Here is a 19,884-nt window from a genome sequence, read left to right on the forward strand (position 1 = left end):
AAGTACACAGAAGTACGTATTTTTCTTGTCTTCTAGTGTGTTTATCGTCAGCCTAGTAGGCTGACAATAGCAAGACCGAAGATAAATACACTAAGATGATCAAAAGCTCTTTGAAAAAATCTATTGAGATTTTCTTGAATATTCCTCGCGTAATATCTACTTTTCTTTATGCTTTGAAACACTAATTCAAGGATAAATATTTAAACATATTTACTCATATAAGATTCTCCAAGATAGTGTAGCAAATTTTTTTTTGAGGGGGGTAATGTAGTCATTTAAATGCTTGTTCTTACCGTTTAAGATTATTAAAAAGCCTATTTAATTAGCAATCAACATTTTATAATTTTCACTCTCTGTTGTACAGAGAGGAAGGGGTCTTGCTATGCTTGGCCCTGCCCCCGTTGTGACCTAAATATGGGGTTAATATTGTGCCTAATAAAAGTGATTCAAATCGTTCAATTTGTTCGACTCATCTAGTTTGTTATGTATGCAAAAAAGTCCCACGGGTCGGATATGTAGCGGCATAAAAAAAACACGTCTGTCTTGGAAAAAAACTTAATGACTGACATGATATTGAGAATAAACTTCAAAATAAATATGTACCATCAATCATGTTGTTACCGACGCTTGATCAATGTGATTTTCCGTAAGTGAGGATGATTCCTCCGTAGTTTTTTTTCCACTTGTCAAAGGAAAAATCTTCTACCCCTACTAAATAAAATAAAATAAAAATCACACATTTCTTTATCTATCGTTCTGAAATAAAAATTCTAAAAAATCCCTAGGAAATAGAGTGGCAACATCAATTTTCTCCATAAAGCAGGAAATTAGAGCAGACGGTAAGGGGCTGCTACCATAAAGTTGCAGTATCCACAAACCCCATAAACATCCAATCACATCCCACCACCTTCAACCCCTCTCTCTCTCTCTATCTCTCTCTCAGTAGATCGCTCTATCTCCTCTCCTTCAGTGGAGAGTGTTTCTCTCTCTTCTTTCTCAAAGATTTTTTAGATTCTTCCTTCAAGCTCGCTAATTTCCTTTTCCCATTCCCATCATCTTCTTTAAGCTTTCTGGCCTTTTCTTCTGTTCCCAAGCTTAGCTCAGGGAAAAAGCAAGAAAAATCACACGATTTTCGTGTCTTTTTCCACAATTCCCCTGCATTCAGGATCCACCCCTTTCACAGTTGTTGGTTTTCACTTCCAGCTTTTTGGGTTTCCCTTGGATTTGCTTCTGAGGTTTTCCTTCATTTTCTTTCCCTAGAAACTGTCCTGGGTTCAGATCTTTTAAGGGGTTTTCTTGGGTGTTTACAGTTTTAGGTACTTATTTCTTCAATTGTTAAAAATTTCCAGGACATTTTCTGCAATTTTGGAAAAGTGGGTCTTTTTTAGATTCCTCAAATAAGGTTGGCTATTGAGATAAAGATATTCTGATTCCTCCCAAATTGCCTCTTGATTTAACACTGCTATCCCCATTGTGAAAACTCACACCCCTTTCCATTTCCTATCTAGCTCCTCTGCCTCTCTTGCTCTGTTCTTTCCCCTGTTTCATTATATATTCATATAAAAAAAAAATCCAAAATCGCCAATATGATTCAATTATGAGCCCAGAAATTTCACCATCATGAGGTGGGGAATGGAGATTCTCTCGCCGGCATCGTACCATTCGGGCTCGAATTGGTTGCTGGAGGAGAGCAGGAGCACAAAATGGACCCCAGCAGAGAACAAGATGTTTGAGAATGCTCTAGCCATCTACGACAAGGACACGCCGGATCGGTGGCAGAGAGTCGCCGCCATGATACCGGGGAAGACGGTTAGGGATGTGATGAAGCAGTACAAGAAATTGGAAGACGACGTTAGTAGAATTGAAGCAGGGTTGATTCCAATTCCAGGGTATAATAGCACTTCTTCCCCTTTCACACTGGAGTGGGGAAATGGCCATGGGTTTGATGGGTTCAAGCAGGGGTATGGCCCCGGTGGAAAGCGGTCGTCGTCGGGTCGGGGTTCGGATCAGGAGAGGAAGAAAGGGGTTCCATGGACTGAAGAAGAGCACAAGTCAGTTTTACTGAATTTTGAAATTTTTGGTCTGTTTATTTTCTTATTTATTTGAAATGCAGTTTCATATGGAATTTCTGAACTTGGGTTAGTTTTGAGAGCTCTTTTTGTCTTGTGGGTATTACATAATTTTGTTCATGTTTTGGGCAATTATGGCCAATTGACTTGTGGGTACAATTTGGCATAAATGTTCTCCAGTTTTTTAGGCTTTAGTTTATGCATTTTCTTCTTTTTGACACGGGTTTTGGGTGACTTTAGATGAAAATTGGGCTCTATACTCAATTGACAAAGGGGTATAATAGGCCATATATGTTTCCAGCAACACGAATTTGTTAATAGCGGTCAAGATCTGGGACTTAGTTTGCTCCATCCTTGGGTAAACTTCTTAGATACTATCAACTTATTTGGGGTCACTTTATGTGGAGTTTTGCTCCGACTTTAATTGGACTCTCCACAAGTGGGTGGTGGGATTGGGCTCCAGAATTAGTTGAGGTGCGCGTAAGCTAGTCCGGACACCTGATTTATCCAAAAAAAAAAAAAAGCAACATGAATTTTGTGATGATTTCAACATAAAACTTCTCCAGTTTCATTAGCTTTAGCTTCTAATTTTTTTTTTTGGGACATGGGTTTGGACCATTTTAGAAAATTTTGGACTCTGATCAATTGACAAGTGGGTATAATAGGCCTAAATGCTACAGCATTAATAATTTGGTTTGTGATGGCTTGATGATAGAAATTCTTCAGTTTTCTTAGCTTACTCTCTGCATTTTCTCATTTTTGACGTGAGTTTTGGACCATTTTAGCCCAGCTTGGTCTCTTTTGGTCAATTGACAAATGGGTAAATTTTTTGGCATAAATATGGCAGCAACCAGCATTTGGTTTGTGATGACTTGATGATAGAAATTCTCTAGTTTGCTACAGTTGCTCCATTTTGACATGGGTCTTCTTCTATCATTACAGGTTGTTTCTCTTGGGCCTGAAAAAATACGGCAAAGGGGATTGGAGAAACATTTCGCGTAATTTTGTGGGAACTCGAACGCCGACTCAAGTGGCTAGCCATGCCCAGAAATACTTCATTAGGCAGCTTTCTGGTGGGAAAGACAAGAGAAGAGCTAGCATTCATGATATAACCACCGTCAATTTGAACGATAACCAAACTCCGTCGCCAGATGATAAAATGCCGCATTCGCCAGACCATTCAATTGCGATTCCCCAGCATCCGAATCCTGTTTCTGTGCCCAGAACACAATTCCAATGGAATCAGCCAAACGGCGGATTGGATTTCAGCCGAGCATATGGAAACATGTTCATTTCCTCTCATGGGATGGACTCATATGGGATTCATATGCATGAATCTCATGTTGGATCCCCAAACATCGGTTTTCGGATGCAATCCACTCACCATCACTACCCTCATGGATGAGATTGTTGTGCTTTCTTTAGTTTTTTTTTGTGTTTTTTTTTTTCCTGATCTTTTGTGAATATGTTATTTGGCACTTGGGTTAGTTAGTCCTTAGTATTTTGAGCATGATATTGGAGACAGGACTTGTCTTGATTTTGCTTGCAGAACTTCAAATTCAGGAATGTGGTAACAAGACAATCTCAAAACTTGGGCCTTTCTGTTATACATGTTTTTCGGTGCAACCCTGGAACTTGCTCGGATAGAACTTCGGTGAGAGATAGGCATTGGCAAATGAGGAAGCAAAAAAAATCTAAGAAACTACGGTTGATCTCAGTGACGACTTTAACCATTGAGTGACAGGCTGACAAGGACTCGGTATAGAGTTTGGCCTCGAGGCAAGAGAGTGAACCAAAAGCTGTTGATCTCACTATGAGAGCTGAAGAAGGATTCTGCTCCATTGCAAAGATCAAGATCGAGAAATGAAGTCTTTGAGTACTTGTTTGGATAGAGAAGAAATTCTAAAGATATCAGCAAGAGAATAAAGCACCTTCAATCACTAGTTGAAAGCTTTTCGCATCTCAAGCAAAGACATGTATAAATAGAAGATGTTCTTTCTTGTAAGTGATATCCATTATATATGAAAGATTCACCAGTTGTCTTTGTTTGAGCCAAGAAAATGCAAATATATCCCTATTGGAGCTTCTGCTCTTCAGTCAAATGGTTTATGCCAACTGATAGATACTTGAAAATGGCTGAGTCACAGTGCACTCCTGATGATTAATTTTTGTTCCCCCGGTTGTTAGATAATTGGGTATCTGGTCAACTTGCCTACACCTCCACTAACATAACCCTCCACTAATGTAAGAGCCATGCAATTAGCGACCGGTAAATTTTTAGTTATCTAACTTGGGGGCCTGGAGTTGCCTTTCCTTTTTTGCTGCTTGGTTGCCCTAACACAGATTTTAATTATCTGATTTTCATTCACCGAAAAGGCCAATTTGACCATAATTGAACTGGGATATTTAGTAGAAAGCTGACTCTACATTCCACTGTAATTTCAAAGCATCATATGCTTCAATCAATCTCTCTCTCTTGCTTTCATTTTTATTAGACAAGTCTTCTTCTTTATTAGATCTTCCCCAAGGAACCCTTTTAGAAAGAGGAGAAAATCCTATATGTAGGAGCATTAGCTAGTGATTATATTTGAGGTTATGTCGGTGCAAAGCAAGATTCATTCTGGATTACAAATCTAATCCAAGATAAGGTATCTTTACAACAAATTAACCAGTTCTCATGTAGATTTAACTCATATGAGATGTTTCTCTCTCCTTAATCCAGTTATTAATGTAGTGGTGACTCTGTTTCAATAGCGGGTTACTGTTCAAGTCAGTCGAGCATCATGGTTTTGTAGTGGTGGTCTTGGTTCTTCCACCGACACACATTTATGTTGGGTCCCATATTTGTGCGGTGAACAATGAGCCTGAGGCATAATAGAGAGCAGAGTCTAAATTTGTAGTCATTAAGCATATGATTGTCAAGTTTTGTTATAAATCATACGTCCAATGGAGTGCATAATTGAATGATGATTAATTACCTAAGTAGTCAATAAAGCAATTATAATTTGCCAATAATTCTTCTAAGTTAATGAATTGCAAACACACTTGCTTTTGTACGACCCATCAATTTAGGTCTCTCTCTCTCTCTCTCTCGAGATCGACATGCACACCAGATGCATACAAGTACGGAGCAAGCTCCTACCCAGTGTCATTACCCTCCAGGTCAAGTTTATACCTGAAAAAAAAAAAATAGATTGATCGAACATCGAGAGATATATGAAAAAGAAGAAGAAGATTTATGTGAGGAAAAATGACATGAGAAAATAGGATTTGCAACTATCCTCCATTTTTTCTTGCCCAAATCTGTTCCATTCACGTAGCTATCGATGTTCGATCAAGCTACTCTTTCTCACATTCATTTTAATCGACGAGCTCTACAAAATGAACAACGATTCTGATCAATCTTAATAGGGGCCCACCAAGGACCAAACTGGACCGGAGTGGACGGTAACAACACTGGATGGGAGCTTGGTCCCACAATTACATGATGACATAGTCCTCCACTGTCTCCATTTCACCAAATTCAACTGGTTTTTTGTTTTTCCTCCTTGTTGATCATGACTCATGCATTCAACCAGTACAGTTTCAACCCATGGTGGTCATGGGTAGGTCAAGAGAGTCATAGAGTAGATGTCCAAGCTAAAAATGACAAAAAAGTAACAACAGATTTCACCAATTTGTACTTGTGCTGTTTCCACCTCTTTTTCCCTGCTGTGTTCACTTTTCTCCTGCAACTTTCTTTGACATCCCCAGTAACCGCCCTTGTCACTTTGCATATGGTATATTCAGTCCCCACCCCTTAAGCAAAGAATTCCAAGGGCAACAGCAAGAAATATATGGTCATTTTCATTTAGCTTTTTGTGTAGGAAGTGACAAATCCAACCCACTCTCTTTTTCAAAAGCAGAAAAGCCTTTATGCCAGCAAGTTGCAGAGTAAAGCACCTTCCCCACTTTATTCTCAACTCAATCCACACATTAACCAGTAGTAATTTCAACCACATGCAATATCAGGGGTAACGCTTTCGGCTAACTTGTTCCGGCCCCTCGCTATTGCAAACAATATTCCGATTCTTCTCCCCTTGTGTGTGTATGTGTACAGTATTGATGTCTGGTGGGAGATTCAATCAGTGCTTGTTGTACCTTAGATTTAACAAAAGCTTATTATGCTACAAGCAGAAGCCAAAAGCATCAAAATGAAGCTTCCGATTTACTGATTCTTTTCCCTACTTATTTGAGCTATTATACTAACTACTATATGAGGAAGCAGAAGCTGCCTCAAACAAACTGGCATAAATTTCATAAAGAACCAAAAAAACACACACAAAGGCATAATAAGCCACAGTAAATCTGCAACATAAAGGGTTAAAGAACACAAGGACGGAAGCAGAAAATGGAGTATATATCTGAAAGCCACCAATTCACTAAATAGGTCCTTAGAGACAGATAACCAATAGTTGGGTACTTATAAGGCAGCATTCAAATGAGAAAGGACGATCGAGTGGAGGTATGATCATTTAATAATGCAACTGTATTGATACTTATCACATATTGCTACTTTCTTTGACATGGGTTCAATAATTTAGGTTACCTTTTGCTTTGCTTTTAGGTAATCTGAAATTTTATTGGAGAACAAACATTATGGAAAGACAAAGAAGTAGAAGGCATACCTTCCAAATTACAAGAAGTTATCAACTGAAACAACTGTGTATTAGGGAGGGATACAACCTTAAGGATAATTTGCCAAGAAGTTAATCCCTTCGAGACTCATATCCATCTTAAGCCAAGTTCCATGCACATGCAGCTGATAATTACCAAAACAAATACCCTTACTCAGAATTTCAATACAAAATAGAAGTCCTGAGACACACCAACATACGGCAAGGCGTAGGAATCATGAATATGTTGAGGTATTTACTAAGGAAATGGAAAATGATAGGGAAACAAAGAATGTTTAGCAGCTTCACTTCATTAACTTTTTCTTTGCATTTTTATCGCTACCCACAAAGAAATGATCAATATGCAGCCTAATTACAACTACCAACAAATGGCAGACCGATTATTGGTATAGCTTATGCAATAACTACATTCAAAATTGCAATGGGGAGTACAGACTGAAGCTTACCAAGTGGGAAATTTGGATAATTGCTGGCCCATCTCTGCCTTCCGTCATTGGATTAAGGAACTTAGACCTTCAGCCAGCTGTGCATCACATGACTGATCACTCAGAAAGCTTTTGGTTATTGCTTGTTAACCCAAAGCCAAAGGGAAATAAAGGGTCATTGGAGTTCTCCCCCGAATGCATTGGCAGTTGTTCAACCCTTTTAAACCATGTCATAGGGAGTCTTCCTTGGAACTCATAATCTCCAAAGAGAACATCTGTAATTCCCTCTCCCTCGCTCCCGGGCAACCAAGCGGCTACCAGGCCATCTATCTTTTCCAAGAGCCATGGCTCTAAAACTAATGGCCTTCCAGAGATTAGAATCACCAATGTGGGAACTTTGTCCGCAACTGAACTAATGAGTTCAGTTCCATTAAAAGGGATTGTGAGCTCCGAATTGTCGCCCGCAGTTTCAGCATATGGTTCCTCACCAACGGCTACAATGGCAAAAGAGAATTCTTGAGTTGCAAAGGTGTCAGCTGATGGGCATTGCTCGTACACCAATTTGGTTTTTTCTCCCACTGCTGCTTTAAGAGCTTCCAAAATAGTTGTGCCTGAAATGCAAATGATATCATCAGCCTAATCTCAATATGCTTTTGTTAAACTATTAACTAATTAACAAAAAGTAAAGAGTTCATTCAAACAATTTATGACTCCAACAAAGGACATTAACATTTAGACTTAATGTCGTCCCCCCAAAAAATATGAAATCAGTCTACAACAAAGACATTTAAAAAGTTTGTTTGTCTCAAACATGTGAGTTTGACCATGTTGGAAATGGCTCATTCACAACAAATACTAGAAAATGCGATTGTGTTCACACAACACAATCGCGTAAGGTGTAACTTGGGAGTAATTAGATATTTTCCTGTCTTTATGAAAAGTAAACGCAGGTAATTAAATAAGAGACATATACATATTGTAGACACAAGACTTAATATCTGTTCTATTTTATGCCCACACAAATCTTTGTACGACTCATATTAATTCATGATCACATTCCTAGATCCAAGTGGTCCCTAAGTGTATATTTATATAGTCTGTATCTGTAGACTGTATGTGGAATAGAGCAATCAAATGATTGTTAACAAGTACATGAAAGTGGAGATATGAATGCAAGCATAGCTTTGTACTATCTATGCTACTGTACATGCCACTAGTGTAGTGAAGAGAGTATGTGCATTGTTTGTAATCAACAGATCAGATCCGGATGCGGTTGTTGCTCCGCGGCAATACGGACTCGACCCGCTCCTACCCACCCCTGGGCACTATAGCATGTCGGGCAAAGGGGGGCGACCCCACCTCCATCGGCCGAAACCATGCCAATCATCATCATCATCATCTTTTCTAACGTGAACAGAGAGTTTGCCTTTAATGAGATGATATGCAAGCATAACTTTGTACTATCTTGCTACTGTGCAGGCCACTAGTGTAGCGAAGAGGGTTTTTGTGCATTATTTTTTGTTATCAACAACCCCACCTCCATTGGCTGAAACCGTGTCAATCATCATCAGCTTTCCCAATTGAGAATAGAGAATTTGCTTTTAATAATTATGTGTCAGGCAACTTGCAGAATATTACATACCAATAGTTATTCTGCCGCTGGCTCCATTCCAAGTAGCTGTCCAACCCCCACACTGATATCCAAGATTATCAGCATGGGTTCCAGCAACAAGAATTCTTACAGCATTCCTATTTAAAGGAAGAAACGGTTTCCTTGGATCCTTTCCATTCTTTAACAAAACCAAGGACTTGCGAACCGCCTCACGAGCAAGTTCTCTATGCAGCTGAAGCAATATCAGAGAAATATAATTGTCTTTAAGTCACAAGTCTAGTTACCAATAACCTTCAACGAATAAAAATTGACACAAGATGAGGACAGGAAGCAACTAATTCTGCACAAAAATTTTAGAATTTAGCATGGGATTATGGTTAGTGAGTGAAAAGGTAAACTACAAGCACGAACGACATACTGAAACAAATGGACGTGTTACTGTGAATATGTTTGTGTAAATTTTTTTCTTCTGTCTGATCCGAGATAATCCCTTTTTCGAACAAATTTTGAGCTAACCAAGGCAATTATTGCCTCACCACTTCTTGTCACTTGCATACTACAGTTCAACAATCAAAACACTCCAGTGATCTAGGTTCTTTAGAGGTATTTACTTAGATCCAAAGACAAACACAACATGCAGCTAGCTCTAATTCTTCTTCTCGTTTCATTTTTTTAAATTCTCCCAATGTTTATTTCGATTAGATACCAAGCCAGATGGAAGCACACATGAACCAATTGGTTTTGGTTCTATGTTTCGAGCAGTTCTATCACCTTCAAATATATGAAAACCAATTGGCTTTGGTTCTTGCCTTCTTGGTCACTTTAGATACTTAAAGAGGGTAAAAACTTAAGATCAAATAATAGAAGGAAAACAAGGCCTATTTAACAATAGATGTTGCGGTTCAAAAAAAAAAAATAGATGTTCCATCCATAGCCATATTTATCTAACTGTGATAAGAAGTTCCCCATGATCACACAATACATGGCATGGTTATTCACACGGCTGCCCGGATACGAATATGGGTATGGAATTTGCTTTTTGCATGCTTGAGTCAAAATGACTAAAGTGTTTGAAAAATCCTTGTTTTTACTCCAAAATTTAAAAATTATGAAGATCAGAATATTAGACATACCGACGCTGACATATGAACCTAAATTTAACGATGCCAAGACAGATGAAAAGGCACTAATTTCCTAAAATGGTACTCAAAGTGGTACGATACTCGTCACACACCAACAAAGTTCCCAAACAATGATAGGAAGCCCATCATTCTCTCCAACCCTTGACAAATTAAGAAGAGACAATCTGCTGATTAGTAGAACGTTGTCCTTGGACCTTCACAAATGAGAAAATATCTTTTTGGGCATGAAACGTGGAAAGGCTGGTAATGGGATGGAAAAAAAATGAGATACAAAAGTTTGCCCATTGAAAAACCACACATGCCCAATTTATTCCCAAATAGATGTTTAATGATGCTCCACACATGATATTCTCACTACTTTCAAATCGAAAGACACTAGGCAAACTTTCATGCGATGTTTGGGAGTCGTAAAGAAAAGGCAAGTGAATGTAGGGGATATAAAGCCTCAAAATACTACAAAAAGGACACATGAATAATTAGTTCAGCTTAAGCAGAAAAGAGTCTTTTTTTCCTAACAAAAAATACAGTGTATGCGCTGTATGGTGAAGCCAAGAGGCAATGCATATAATTTTGAGAAAAGAGAAGTCTACCTTGCAACCAACTGTATCTAGCAAAGATCTATCAGTCAGGGGATATTCAAAAACTCCAGCAACGAACTTCACTTGCAGGATCCGTTCTACAGCATCATCAATTCTGGCAATAGGTATCTTTCCCGATTCCACTAGATATGTCAAATCCTCAATGAATAGTTTATACCTAAAAGGCACCATCACCTGCACATATTGTCAGTGATAGAGACAGAGGCATCACATTTGAGAAGGAACTTTCTAGCATGGTTTTTTGGGAATAAAAGTTTGATCTCTACCATGTCAATTCCAGCATTGATGGATAACAAGACGGAATTTCGATAGTTAGAACCATATGGATGAGAAAGTCGATCAAGTGCTTCGGAGTCGGAAATGACAAAACCCTGCAGCATAAAGTTGGGTTAAGATATACAGTTTCATGTTGGGTGCAATTAAGGGTTCCAGGAACTATGTCTCTTTAAGCCAACAAAAGGTGCAAAAAATCATTGTCTAGTTGGCAGAAACAATGTCTCAATGAGACAATGAAACAAATAAAAAAGCAAAAGAAGAGCAGAACTCGACTACATGATTCCAAAATTCGGACAGCTTGTAAGATGAAATAATAAAGAAATCTAGACATGAACAATTGGCAAACAATGCAGCGTAGGATGAGAACCGAAATTTAGCACCCCAAAATGGGAGGCAATGTCTGAAAATATTGGTGTGATTAGATACACGCATGCTTGAGATTTAACAATTCTGAAACCACAAAGTTAGGCTAGAACTACCTTGAATCCCAGTTTTTCTTTGAGAACTTGTGTTAGGAGAAAATGGTCAGAGTGCAGTTGCCTCCCATTCCAGCTAGAGTAGGAGGCCATGATAGTGCAAACTCCCCGAGAAATACAGTTCAGATAAGGTGCCATATGGATTCTCTCCAACTCATCATACGATGCAACTGTATTGCCCTCATTAGTACCTTTGTTTGTCCCCCCGTCTCCAACAAAATGCTTGGCACATGCGACAATATTCTCTCTGGCATATAGAAAGTGCACTAGATTTAAGAACTGAGATCGTCAGGCAAGCGTATCAACCATCAATATAGGAACTGAAGATAATATAGAACTTGATGAAAATAAAAAAGAAAACAATTCACTATTGTAGAAGCTGGGAATTCATAGCTGTTTTGTAAGGTGGTGAAATTTTTGTTTACTGTTTGGAAAAACCATGTCTCTGAAGGGTGGTGGCTGGGGGAGGGGGCAGAGGAAGAAAACTTATTTTGGAAAACAAACCATTTTTCAAAATTATAAAAACATTTTTTAAACATAAATATCACTAAATGGTTCCAATTATTCGTCAAACAATAATAAAAAAGAGTCCCCCCCCAAAAAAAAATTCCAACGAGATCCAAATCGAAGAATCAGCCTATGCAAAATGATTCCATTCAATTATCTTCAGTCAAACAGTCAAAAAGGTTGAAGTAAGCTCTAAAAATTAAGATGACGACTAAATATAAGTTTGAAAACCAAATATCCATTCAACTTTTCCTGCTCCCGTAACAGTATAACTTTCTTGGAAGGGTTTTCTGTTTCTCTTTTCTTTTCTTTTTTTCTTTTTTTTCCTGATCTCAGAAATCGTTTCTGCATAGGTTGTTAGTTGTAGAGGGGAGGGGAATGGGGTGTGTGGGACTTGAACCTCACCCAAGTGCATGGGAGCATAGAGCCGCCCTTTGCACTTGCACTCCCTTTGCTTGGAAGAGGATAAATAACGTGAATCATACCCAATAGCAGAACATGCAGCACGTTATTTGTGAGAAGAGCGCAACAAGACAGTGCAAGATGAGGAGTGCTCTTTACCTTCCAGCTACAAATGGGTATCCCTTTGGATGTCCTTGGGGTGGCTGTCCTTGCAAACCTGTAACTATTGAAGTCATCTTTCTAACAATCTCAGTATCTTCACTGTAGCTCTCGTAACATCTTCCCCATCTGGGATCTTTACATACCTGCCAGAATCCATTCAACAAATATTAGCAAGAAAGCTATTGTCCAAGGCAAAGAACTCTTACATTAAGGGACAAGATTATGTATTGCAAATTTGCAATGTTAGATACGGAAATATGCAGAAATAGAATTTGAAATAAGACAACATTTAGGAATATACTCGAAAGCAAATGGGACCAAGAAAAAGTAATCTCTATCTTGCATCCACAAGAGATGCTATAACTGTTCTTTTCTACCAAATGTGATCTTATATTTCCTCCGTCGTTACAAAAAGTGATGTAAGTGTCCAATTAAGGTAGAAGCGTAGGACACATATATAATCTCCCGCCCTTACCCTTGTCATATCTTGTGAACAATGGTACTTTCAGGAGAATTAAAGAGACCGTGCGTCACATACTAGACGATCGGTAAAAGAATTAGGACATGAAGGCTGTGTTTGGAACCTCTAGACCGTGGATTTGTCCAAACAGAAAAGTATGAAAACAAATCTAGTTGAGTCACTTTAATTGATAACCGAGAACTCAAGAACTATAGCAATTAAGGCCAACTCGGTCTACAGGAGACAATTTTCCCTTCCGCAAGTGTGATTGCATGGTTCCCCTTTCTTCTCAAAACGATCACTGCCTTATTTTCTATAGCGGATAGATAAAGCAAGGTGTTGCAGCAAGACAACGGAAAAAGCTCCAATACATACCCGTATAACTACATATGTTACGCATACGTTGGACAAATGTTATGCCTCTAAGCGGTAAATGTTAGAGCATACTCAATGTAATAATCAAAACCAAAGGGTTGCTGAAGTTAGCAATATGTGCTAAAAAAAGTGCTCACATTATAACAATCAAACTTAGCAATCTCTTAACCAATAATCAAATTTGGGTATTTGGATAATCGAAACTAGCAACATTTTGCCAATAACCAAATTTATTGGACTCCACATCTTCTCAATCAAGTATAACCATCATGGGAAAGTGAAACTCACTCTCCACTTTGGCAAGTGGTTGTGCATTTAACAATATTGATCACATTATGGATTTTAACAAATGCTCTCTACTTTCATTTATTTTACTAGAATGACATTCAATGTAGACCATTAGAAAAAAACTGACCGTAAGATTTGAATTTTTGCCAACTCGTTTTGATTATGAGCAAAAAAATAAACAATGTGAGACTTTAACATTGTTAACTTTAACAACCTCTAAATGGACAATCAAAATTTGATGTGGTAAGTTTTGATTATTCACTTTCGATTATTACATTGAGGATGCTCTTATGTCTCTAAATGGTACTAAATGTTATGCCTCTAAATGAATAAAGGTGCATACGGTAAGCACTGTTATGCCTATTTGGTAAAATGTTACACCAATGTTACGCCTCTCAGTGCTAAATGTTACGGGTGCACATTGTACGCTAGTGTGCACCGTAGACGTTCTCACCAACATATCAAACATTCAAGTTAAAATAAGTAAACATCCGAACACAAGCATTGAGCATTTAAGATTTGACAATATTCCACATAACATGCACACACTTGGCGGTAATGAACAAAGCATTGAGCATTTAAGATTTGACAATATTCCACATAACATGCACACACTTGGCGGTAATGAACACCATCGTTAATCTGGAAACAAGTGAATATTAGGGCTGCAAACGAACTGAGCCGCTCGCGATTCGTTAGTGGCTCGTTCAAGTTCGACTCGAAAGGTTAACGAACGAGCTCGAGCCAGATTTTTTAGCTCATTTTATAAACGAGCCAGATTTTTCAACTCATTTTAAGATTTTTCAGCTCATTTTATAAACGAGCCAAGCTCAAGCTTGCCAAAGCTAGGCTCGAGAGCCGTGTGTGTATATATATATATGCAGTCCGGATCAAGTCTACATCCTTAAGGTCCGCACCCGTCCGCACCTCTCCTTTCCCGATTGAATTTCGGTGATCCGAGCCGCTCAATGTGTTCAGAACGTGATTTTAAGGGTACCCGCAAAGAATCAACAAAAAAAATGACCGGAAATGACTTGATCTAAGCAGTTTTTTTTTGAACCGTTTAGAAAAAAACTGTATCAAGCCCTTTCTCGGTCATTTCATTTTTTTTTGCTGATTTCACGCGAGTACCCTTAAAATCACGTTCTAATCACATTAACCAACTCGGATCATCGAAATTCAATTGAAAAATGTAAGAAATCACATTAACCGACTCGAATCATCAAAATTCAATTGGACCGACTTGAATCATCGAAATTCAATTGAAAAAAATAAGAAATGGAGAGATGCGGACCCGAGTTCCGGTCCACCTCCTGACCCGATCCTGATTGTATATAAATGTATAAACTACTTTTATTTATTTAAAATTAGTCCTGGTAAATGTTGCAACCATAAATGTGGTCGATGGGAGTCTTCCACGCATGGGTAGACGAGAACACGTGCGAGAGAGCATCCCACTAGTTAGCTTTATGGAAACAAAGAAGGCCCTCGTAAGCTTGTTTTTCCGATGTGGGAGAAGTGAATAACAAAGCCAAAGTGTTTTATCACTTGTTTTCTAGTCCCACTTCGGGCACTTACAGAAGTGAAGCCATGTAGAGCACATTATAAATAGAGAGAGAACCCCAACTTCTACTGTTGTTCTGGTCTTAGCTTTATTTATCGAGCAAATACGAGCTGAGCTCGAGCCAACAAAAATATACATGAGCTGAGCTTGAGTTGAAGAATTGGAGCTCGTTTTGAGCTCGAGCCGAGCCGAGTTTGAACATGTTGAAACCCGGCTCAGCTCGATTGCAGCCTTACATGAAGTGATCACTTAAAAGAGTAATGATGAAGTTAACTACTAAATTGACGTAAACAATAACTACTTACAGCTCAAAAAAAATTAAAATAATAAATCACTACTTACAGCTACACAAGGCGCAAAAGTGAACTGAGCGCCACAAGCCCTAACTTCAAGAGCTGTCGCAACCCCAATCCTCCGAACCAATTCCGCATCCCTGCATCAAGTTTTCAGTCGATTAGAGCCTCCGACTCAACAAAGAAAAGAATAACAGTGGTTAACAGTCGATTAGTCCTCAGTCACATAATTCTCGAGAATGCCCTCCGCTCGCGCTCTCAACGCTCTCGCAAATTTTAGCAGTTTGAGTTCGGGATGTTTTTCAAAGACACTTCTACGCTCACGTAGGGCCGGCCCTGATATTTGGGTTGGCCAAGCCTGACTTCAAATTTGGTTGCCTACATACCATTAAGTCATAAAAAATAGAATGACATACAAGTCAAAACAAAAAAAAAAATTAAACATTACATTGTGCTTTTACCTTAAATTATATCAAAAAATCAAAATCGAAATGTACCTCCGGTTATATTGATTTATGGCTACCATGATCCGATTCAAAGAAAATAATTTCTCCTTGCATTTCTAAAAATTAAATATTCAATTAAGTTATCGTACTTTAGCTTATCTATATACTCATTTTAAATTGAGATTATAGCCAATCAACTTAATCTCTCGTGTGACATAGTAGTCCGAAGATAAATTTTTATGCGACTTCAACTAAGAAAAATTACTATCCGCTGAAGCAATTGTTTTTACAAATACTTTTTAGCAAAAAAATCCTACTATATAAGGTTAAAATTAAGCGAGTTTGATATTTACCAATATAGACTTTTTAACGTCTTTATCGTAATCAAAAGAAATATGAAAGTAAAATATATAGTTTGGCCAAAACAAAAAAGATACATTTCAACAAACTTTATTTACCAAATAAATCCTTTAACTTTTAATAGTAGAGGTCACATGAAAAAATAAAATGAAAAAAAGTAATAGTAAGCTCGAGTAAGTAAAATAAAATAAAAAGATGTTCTATGGAGAGAAAAGAAGAAATGGGGGCCTACCTTTTCTCTTTTTTTTTTATCAGCAAATGGGGGCCTATGGGGTATCTAAAAAATGTACTACTTCCGTCCCAATTTTTTTCAATTTGTTTGTCCAATTTCGACATACGTGTTTTTTAAAAAATTGTCTATATCTCACAATTTACAATATTTTACATAATTTTGAAAACATCATATTTTAGATTTAATTGAGATTTACCAAATAAGATCCATACTGCATATAAAAAATATTATAAATTGAAATATATAGACAATTTTGTAAGAGACTCCAAACAGTGAAAAACAAACAAACAAATCGGGACGAAGAAAGTAAAAAAGAAGTTGCAACCAGTGAGACTAGGACTTGGGCAAGTTCTAGGGAAAGCACAGCCTTTCCGCTGGGCTATAGAAACTAACTGTTATTATAGCGCCAACTTAAATATTTATTACATACTTGACGGTAAAAAAAATTTTGGGTTGTCCAGTGATGGGGTTGCCCAAGCTCGGAATTTTGTTGGGCTTATTCAGGACCGGTCCTGCGCTCACGCGCACATAAATTATGTCACTTAGCATTATACATACAGAGGTATATAACTCACCTGCTGGCTCCGAGGCCGACGTTGTGAGGAAACACAGTGGCGCCGTACACGTTGCTGTTACCGTGAACAGCGTCAGTGCCGTAGAGCAGTGGAATCCCTAGACGAGACCGCAACGCGGCCTGCTGGAATCCGTCGGTCATGTTAATCCAATCCGACGTCGTCGCTTTCTCGAACGGCCCGCCACCGCCGGCGCTGAGAACACTCCCTGCAACATCAATTTTCAGAACAATATATATAGACATCATGTAAAGATGTGTGGACACGTGAAAGTAGAGAGGTAGAGAGACCAATGGAGAGGTGACGGATGGCGGAAGGAGAGGCGACGCGACGGTCGATTTGAGTCATCTGGCCGATCTTCTCTTGCAAGGTCATCCGAGAGAGCAAGTCTTGGATTCTGGATTCGATAGGGGCGTTAGGGTCCTTGTAAAGGCAATCCATGAGCTCTCTCTCTCTCTCTCTCTCCTTTGATCGTGTTTGTTTGTTTTGCTTCAGATTGTCGATTCGAACAAGAGGAACGGATTCTTCCAGTTCAGTTGTTGATTGCAGAGCACACAGTGGTACCTACCATAACTATACTACTCCTACAAGATAGATAGTCAACTCAAGTCATGGGCGCTAGTCTCTTCGATTGGCGGGAGACCCGATGGTGGGACCAAGATGTGAGGATTTTTTTTTTTGATCCGCAGATGTGAGGATTAGGAAATGGTACTTCTGCTAGGGTGTCTTCCGCTAAAGTTGTTAAAGTAGTAAATATTTATCTGTAATATTTAAGTTTAAAAATAAAAAATTTATTAAAATAATTTTTTGTGTAATATAAATTTTATTTTATATATTTTGATGAGATCTTTTAAACAGTGTAAAAAAATTAAAAAATTATTTTTATAAATACATTATTTTTAAGTTTAAAAGTTATAAATAAATACTCATTCCATCCGGATTTAATAGTCAATTTTTGACGTTTGTAGTATTTTTTAATCGATTATAGCTTTCAATTTCTAATGTTTTACGTGATTTCAAAAATATTATATTATAGAACTAATCGAGATCTATCAAACAAGATCTATATTTGCTATGAAATTCATTATGAATTAAAAATATAATACATTTTTTAATCGATTAAAATAAAATTAAAAATAATTAAATCCGAATGGAGGAAGTACTTATTTGTCGGATTGTCCGATGGAAATGTCTATCCCCAAGTAATTTTATTCATGGCCTCACGGGGGATTGGGGGTTGTACACAAAATTTAATAGGGGAATTTTCACTCACCGACCTTGTACTTTGAGAGATTTTCAGAGACACTCACTAATTATGTTTTTAAACACTTACACCCCTTGTACTATGAACAAAGGTGAGACTGGTGGTTATTTCGTTAAAATTGACGAGAGAACATATTTTTTTCACTTTTTTTTTTGGTTAAGAAGTGTTTTTCGCAGTTTCTAGTATTTTCGCTTCGAAATACGCATCTAAAATCTATAAAGCTTCCTTGGCCGAATAACAGAGCTTCCTATATTTTTTTTCTCTCATTTTTCTCTTCCTTCCTTTATCTACCATTCTAGTTGTGATGCCTGACCCAATACAAATGCATTTCGTTTCGTGGACTTAGAAATAAACCAATTTTGGATTTACCTTATCAAACCAGCCCTAAATCTGGCTTGATTGCGGTGCGGGATGGAGATTGGTACGGAGATGGGATTTGGAAAAAAAAAAAAGGCAGGACGGAATAAAAACTCGCCCCAAACTAGGCCAGAATAGGGGAACGTGCATCAAAGCTGTCAAACTCAAATATCAAATGAAAAATTACTACTAGAAGAAATATGAATACAAAATGACCAGCATAGTGAACTTATAACGTTGATGGTGAATTTTGGATAGCAAACATTTTGATCATGGTAACTTTTGAGTAATATACATTTCGAACATGGTAGATCGAAAAATATGGTAAAATTCATGGGCATGGTAAATTCGGCAGACAACAAATATGATTTTAATGATTACATAGAGTCATGTTGACGTCATTAGAATTAGACAAAGATGATAGATTTTTTTAACTCAACATTTCGATTTAACGATGATGAATTATATCTTCCATATCATTGATAAAATGGGAATGCCATGACGAAACAAAACATTCAAACAAGTGCAAGATAACATTTCAACTGATAGGTTAGTCAATCATTGACTAAAGGAGTAAAAGATCAACTTCAAGGATTGTGGTATTCATACCTCATCAGTTAGAAACGAAAAATTAATGCTTTTTCCTTTCTCCCAATTTCAACAAAGGACGTATGAAAATTCTTGTGCTTAAAAACATGTTTGAAAATTCAAATAACAATCTGAATTATGGTAATGAACGAGCTAATAAGAACAAAATTCGTTAAGAAAGGGAACTCCTAATCCTGGTAATATGGGGTGGAGAGAGAGAGAGAGAGAGAGAGAGAGAGAGAGAGAGAGAGAGAGAGAGAGAGAGAGAGAGAGTGTGTGTGTGTGTGTGTGTGTGTGAGTTAAGAAAAGGAACTCCTAATCCCGGTAATTTGGGGGTGGAGAGAGAGATTGGAAATGTCCTCGATAATTAAGGAAAATATTCTATGTTATTAATATACTAGGGTTTGCTCGTGCCTGAAAGCACGGTGCAACAAATTTTGAACACAACTAAAATGAATTACAAAATTATTGACCATCCCCGCCAACGAAACTGATTTATAAAGGAATATTTTTTTTAAAAATTAGGTTCAAACAGAGTTCTTTTAGTGCTTGCTTGTGCTCGAAGGCGTGGATCAAACAATCAACACACATGCAAGTTAACATTGTAACCGTAAACAAAGTATCAACCTGTTCATGTAACACCGATGGGTCGTTCAAAATTTCAAAATAGCGCGCACACAGAGAATAAAGAACTCCAAGGGCAACTGCAAGAAATATACATTTCATTTAGCTTTTTGTG

At 37.8% G+C, this 19,884-nt stretch overlaps 2 protein-coding genes across 4 annotated transcripts; one reads left to right on the plus strand and one right to left on the minus strand.

The window, feature by feature from the left end:
• The first annotated feature begins 848 nt into the window (after window positions 1-848).
• Window positions 849-4,130, plus strand: LOC131317020 (transcription factor DIVARICATA). Its single transcript, XM_058346606.1, has 2 exons — window positions 849-2,051; window positions 3,012-4,130. The coding sequence occupies exons 1-2, from the start codon at window positions 1,621-1,623 to the stop codon at window positions 3,472-3,474; spliced, it is 894 nt and encodes a 297-aa protein (XP_058202589.1). The 5' UTR covers window positions 849-1,620; the 3' UTR covers window positions 3,475-4,130.
• Window positions 4,131-4,992: 862 nt separating this feature from the next.
• LOC131317031 (uncharacterized) lies at window positions 4,993-17,515 on the minus strand. 3 transcript variants are annotated; one of them, XM_058346618.1, is made up of 11 exons: window positions 17,227-17,514; window positions 16,940-17,144; window positions 15,376-15,466; window positions 12,344-12,489; window positions 11,279-11,522; window positions 10,790-10,894; window positions 10,515-10,697; window positions 8,813-9,014; window positions 7,192-7,781; window positions 6,737-6,870; window positions 4,993-6,209 (listed from the first exon to the last, which is right to left on the minus strand). In XM_058346618.1, exons 1-9 carry the CDS (start codon window positions 17,375-17,377, stop codon window positions 7,288-7,290), a joined length of 1,821 nt encoding a protein of 606 aa, XP_058202601.1. In that variant the 5' UTR covers window positions 17,378-17,514; the 3' UTR covers window positions 4,993-6,209; window positions 6,737-6,870; window positions 7,192-7,287. The 3 variants fall into 3 exon arrangements, with proteins under 3 accessions (XP_058202601.1, XP_058202596.1, XP_058202606.1); XM_058346613.1 differs by having other exon boundaries at window positions 4,993-6,870; XM_058346623.1 differs by lacking the exon at window positions 10,790-10,894 and having other exon boundaries at window positions 4,993-6,870; window positions 17,227-17,515.
• Between the last annotated feature and the right edge of the window lie 2,369 nt (window positions 17,516-19,884).

This window comes from Rhododendron vialii, chromosome 1a (assembly GCF_030253575.1).
Source record: "Rhododendron vialii isolate Sample 1 chromosome 1a, ASM3025357v1".
In the NCBI taxonomy this organism is placed as follows: Eukaryota; Viridiplantae; Streptophyta; class Magnoliopsida; order Ericales; family Ericaceae; genus Rhododendron; species Rhododendron vialii.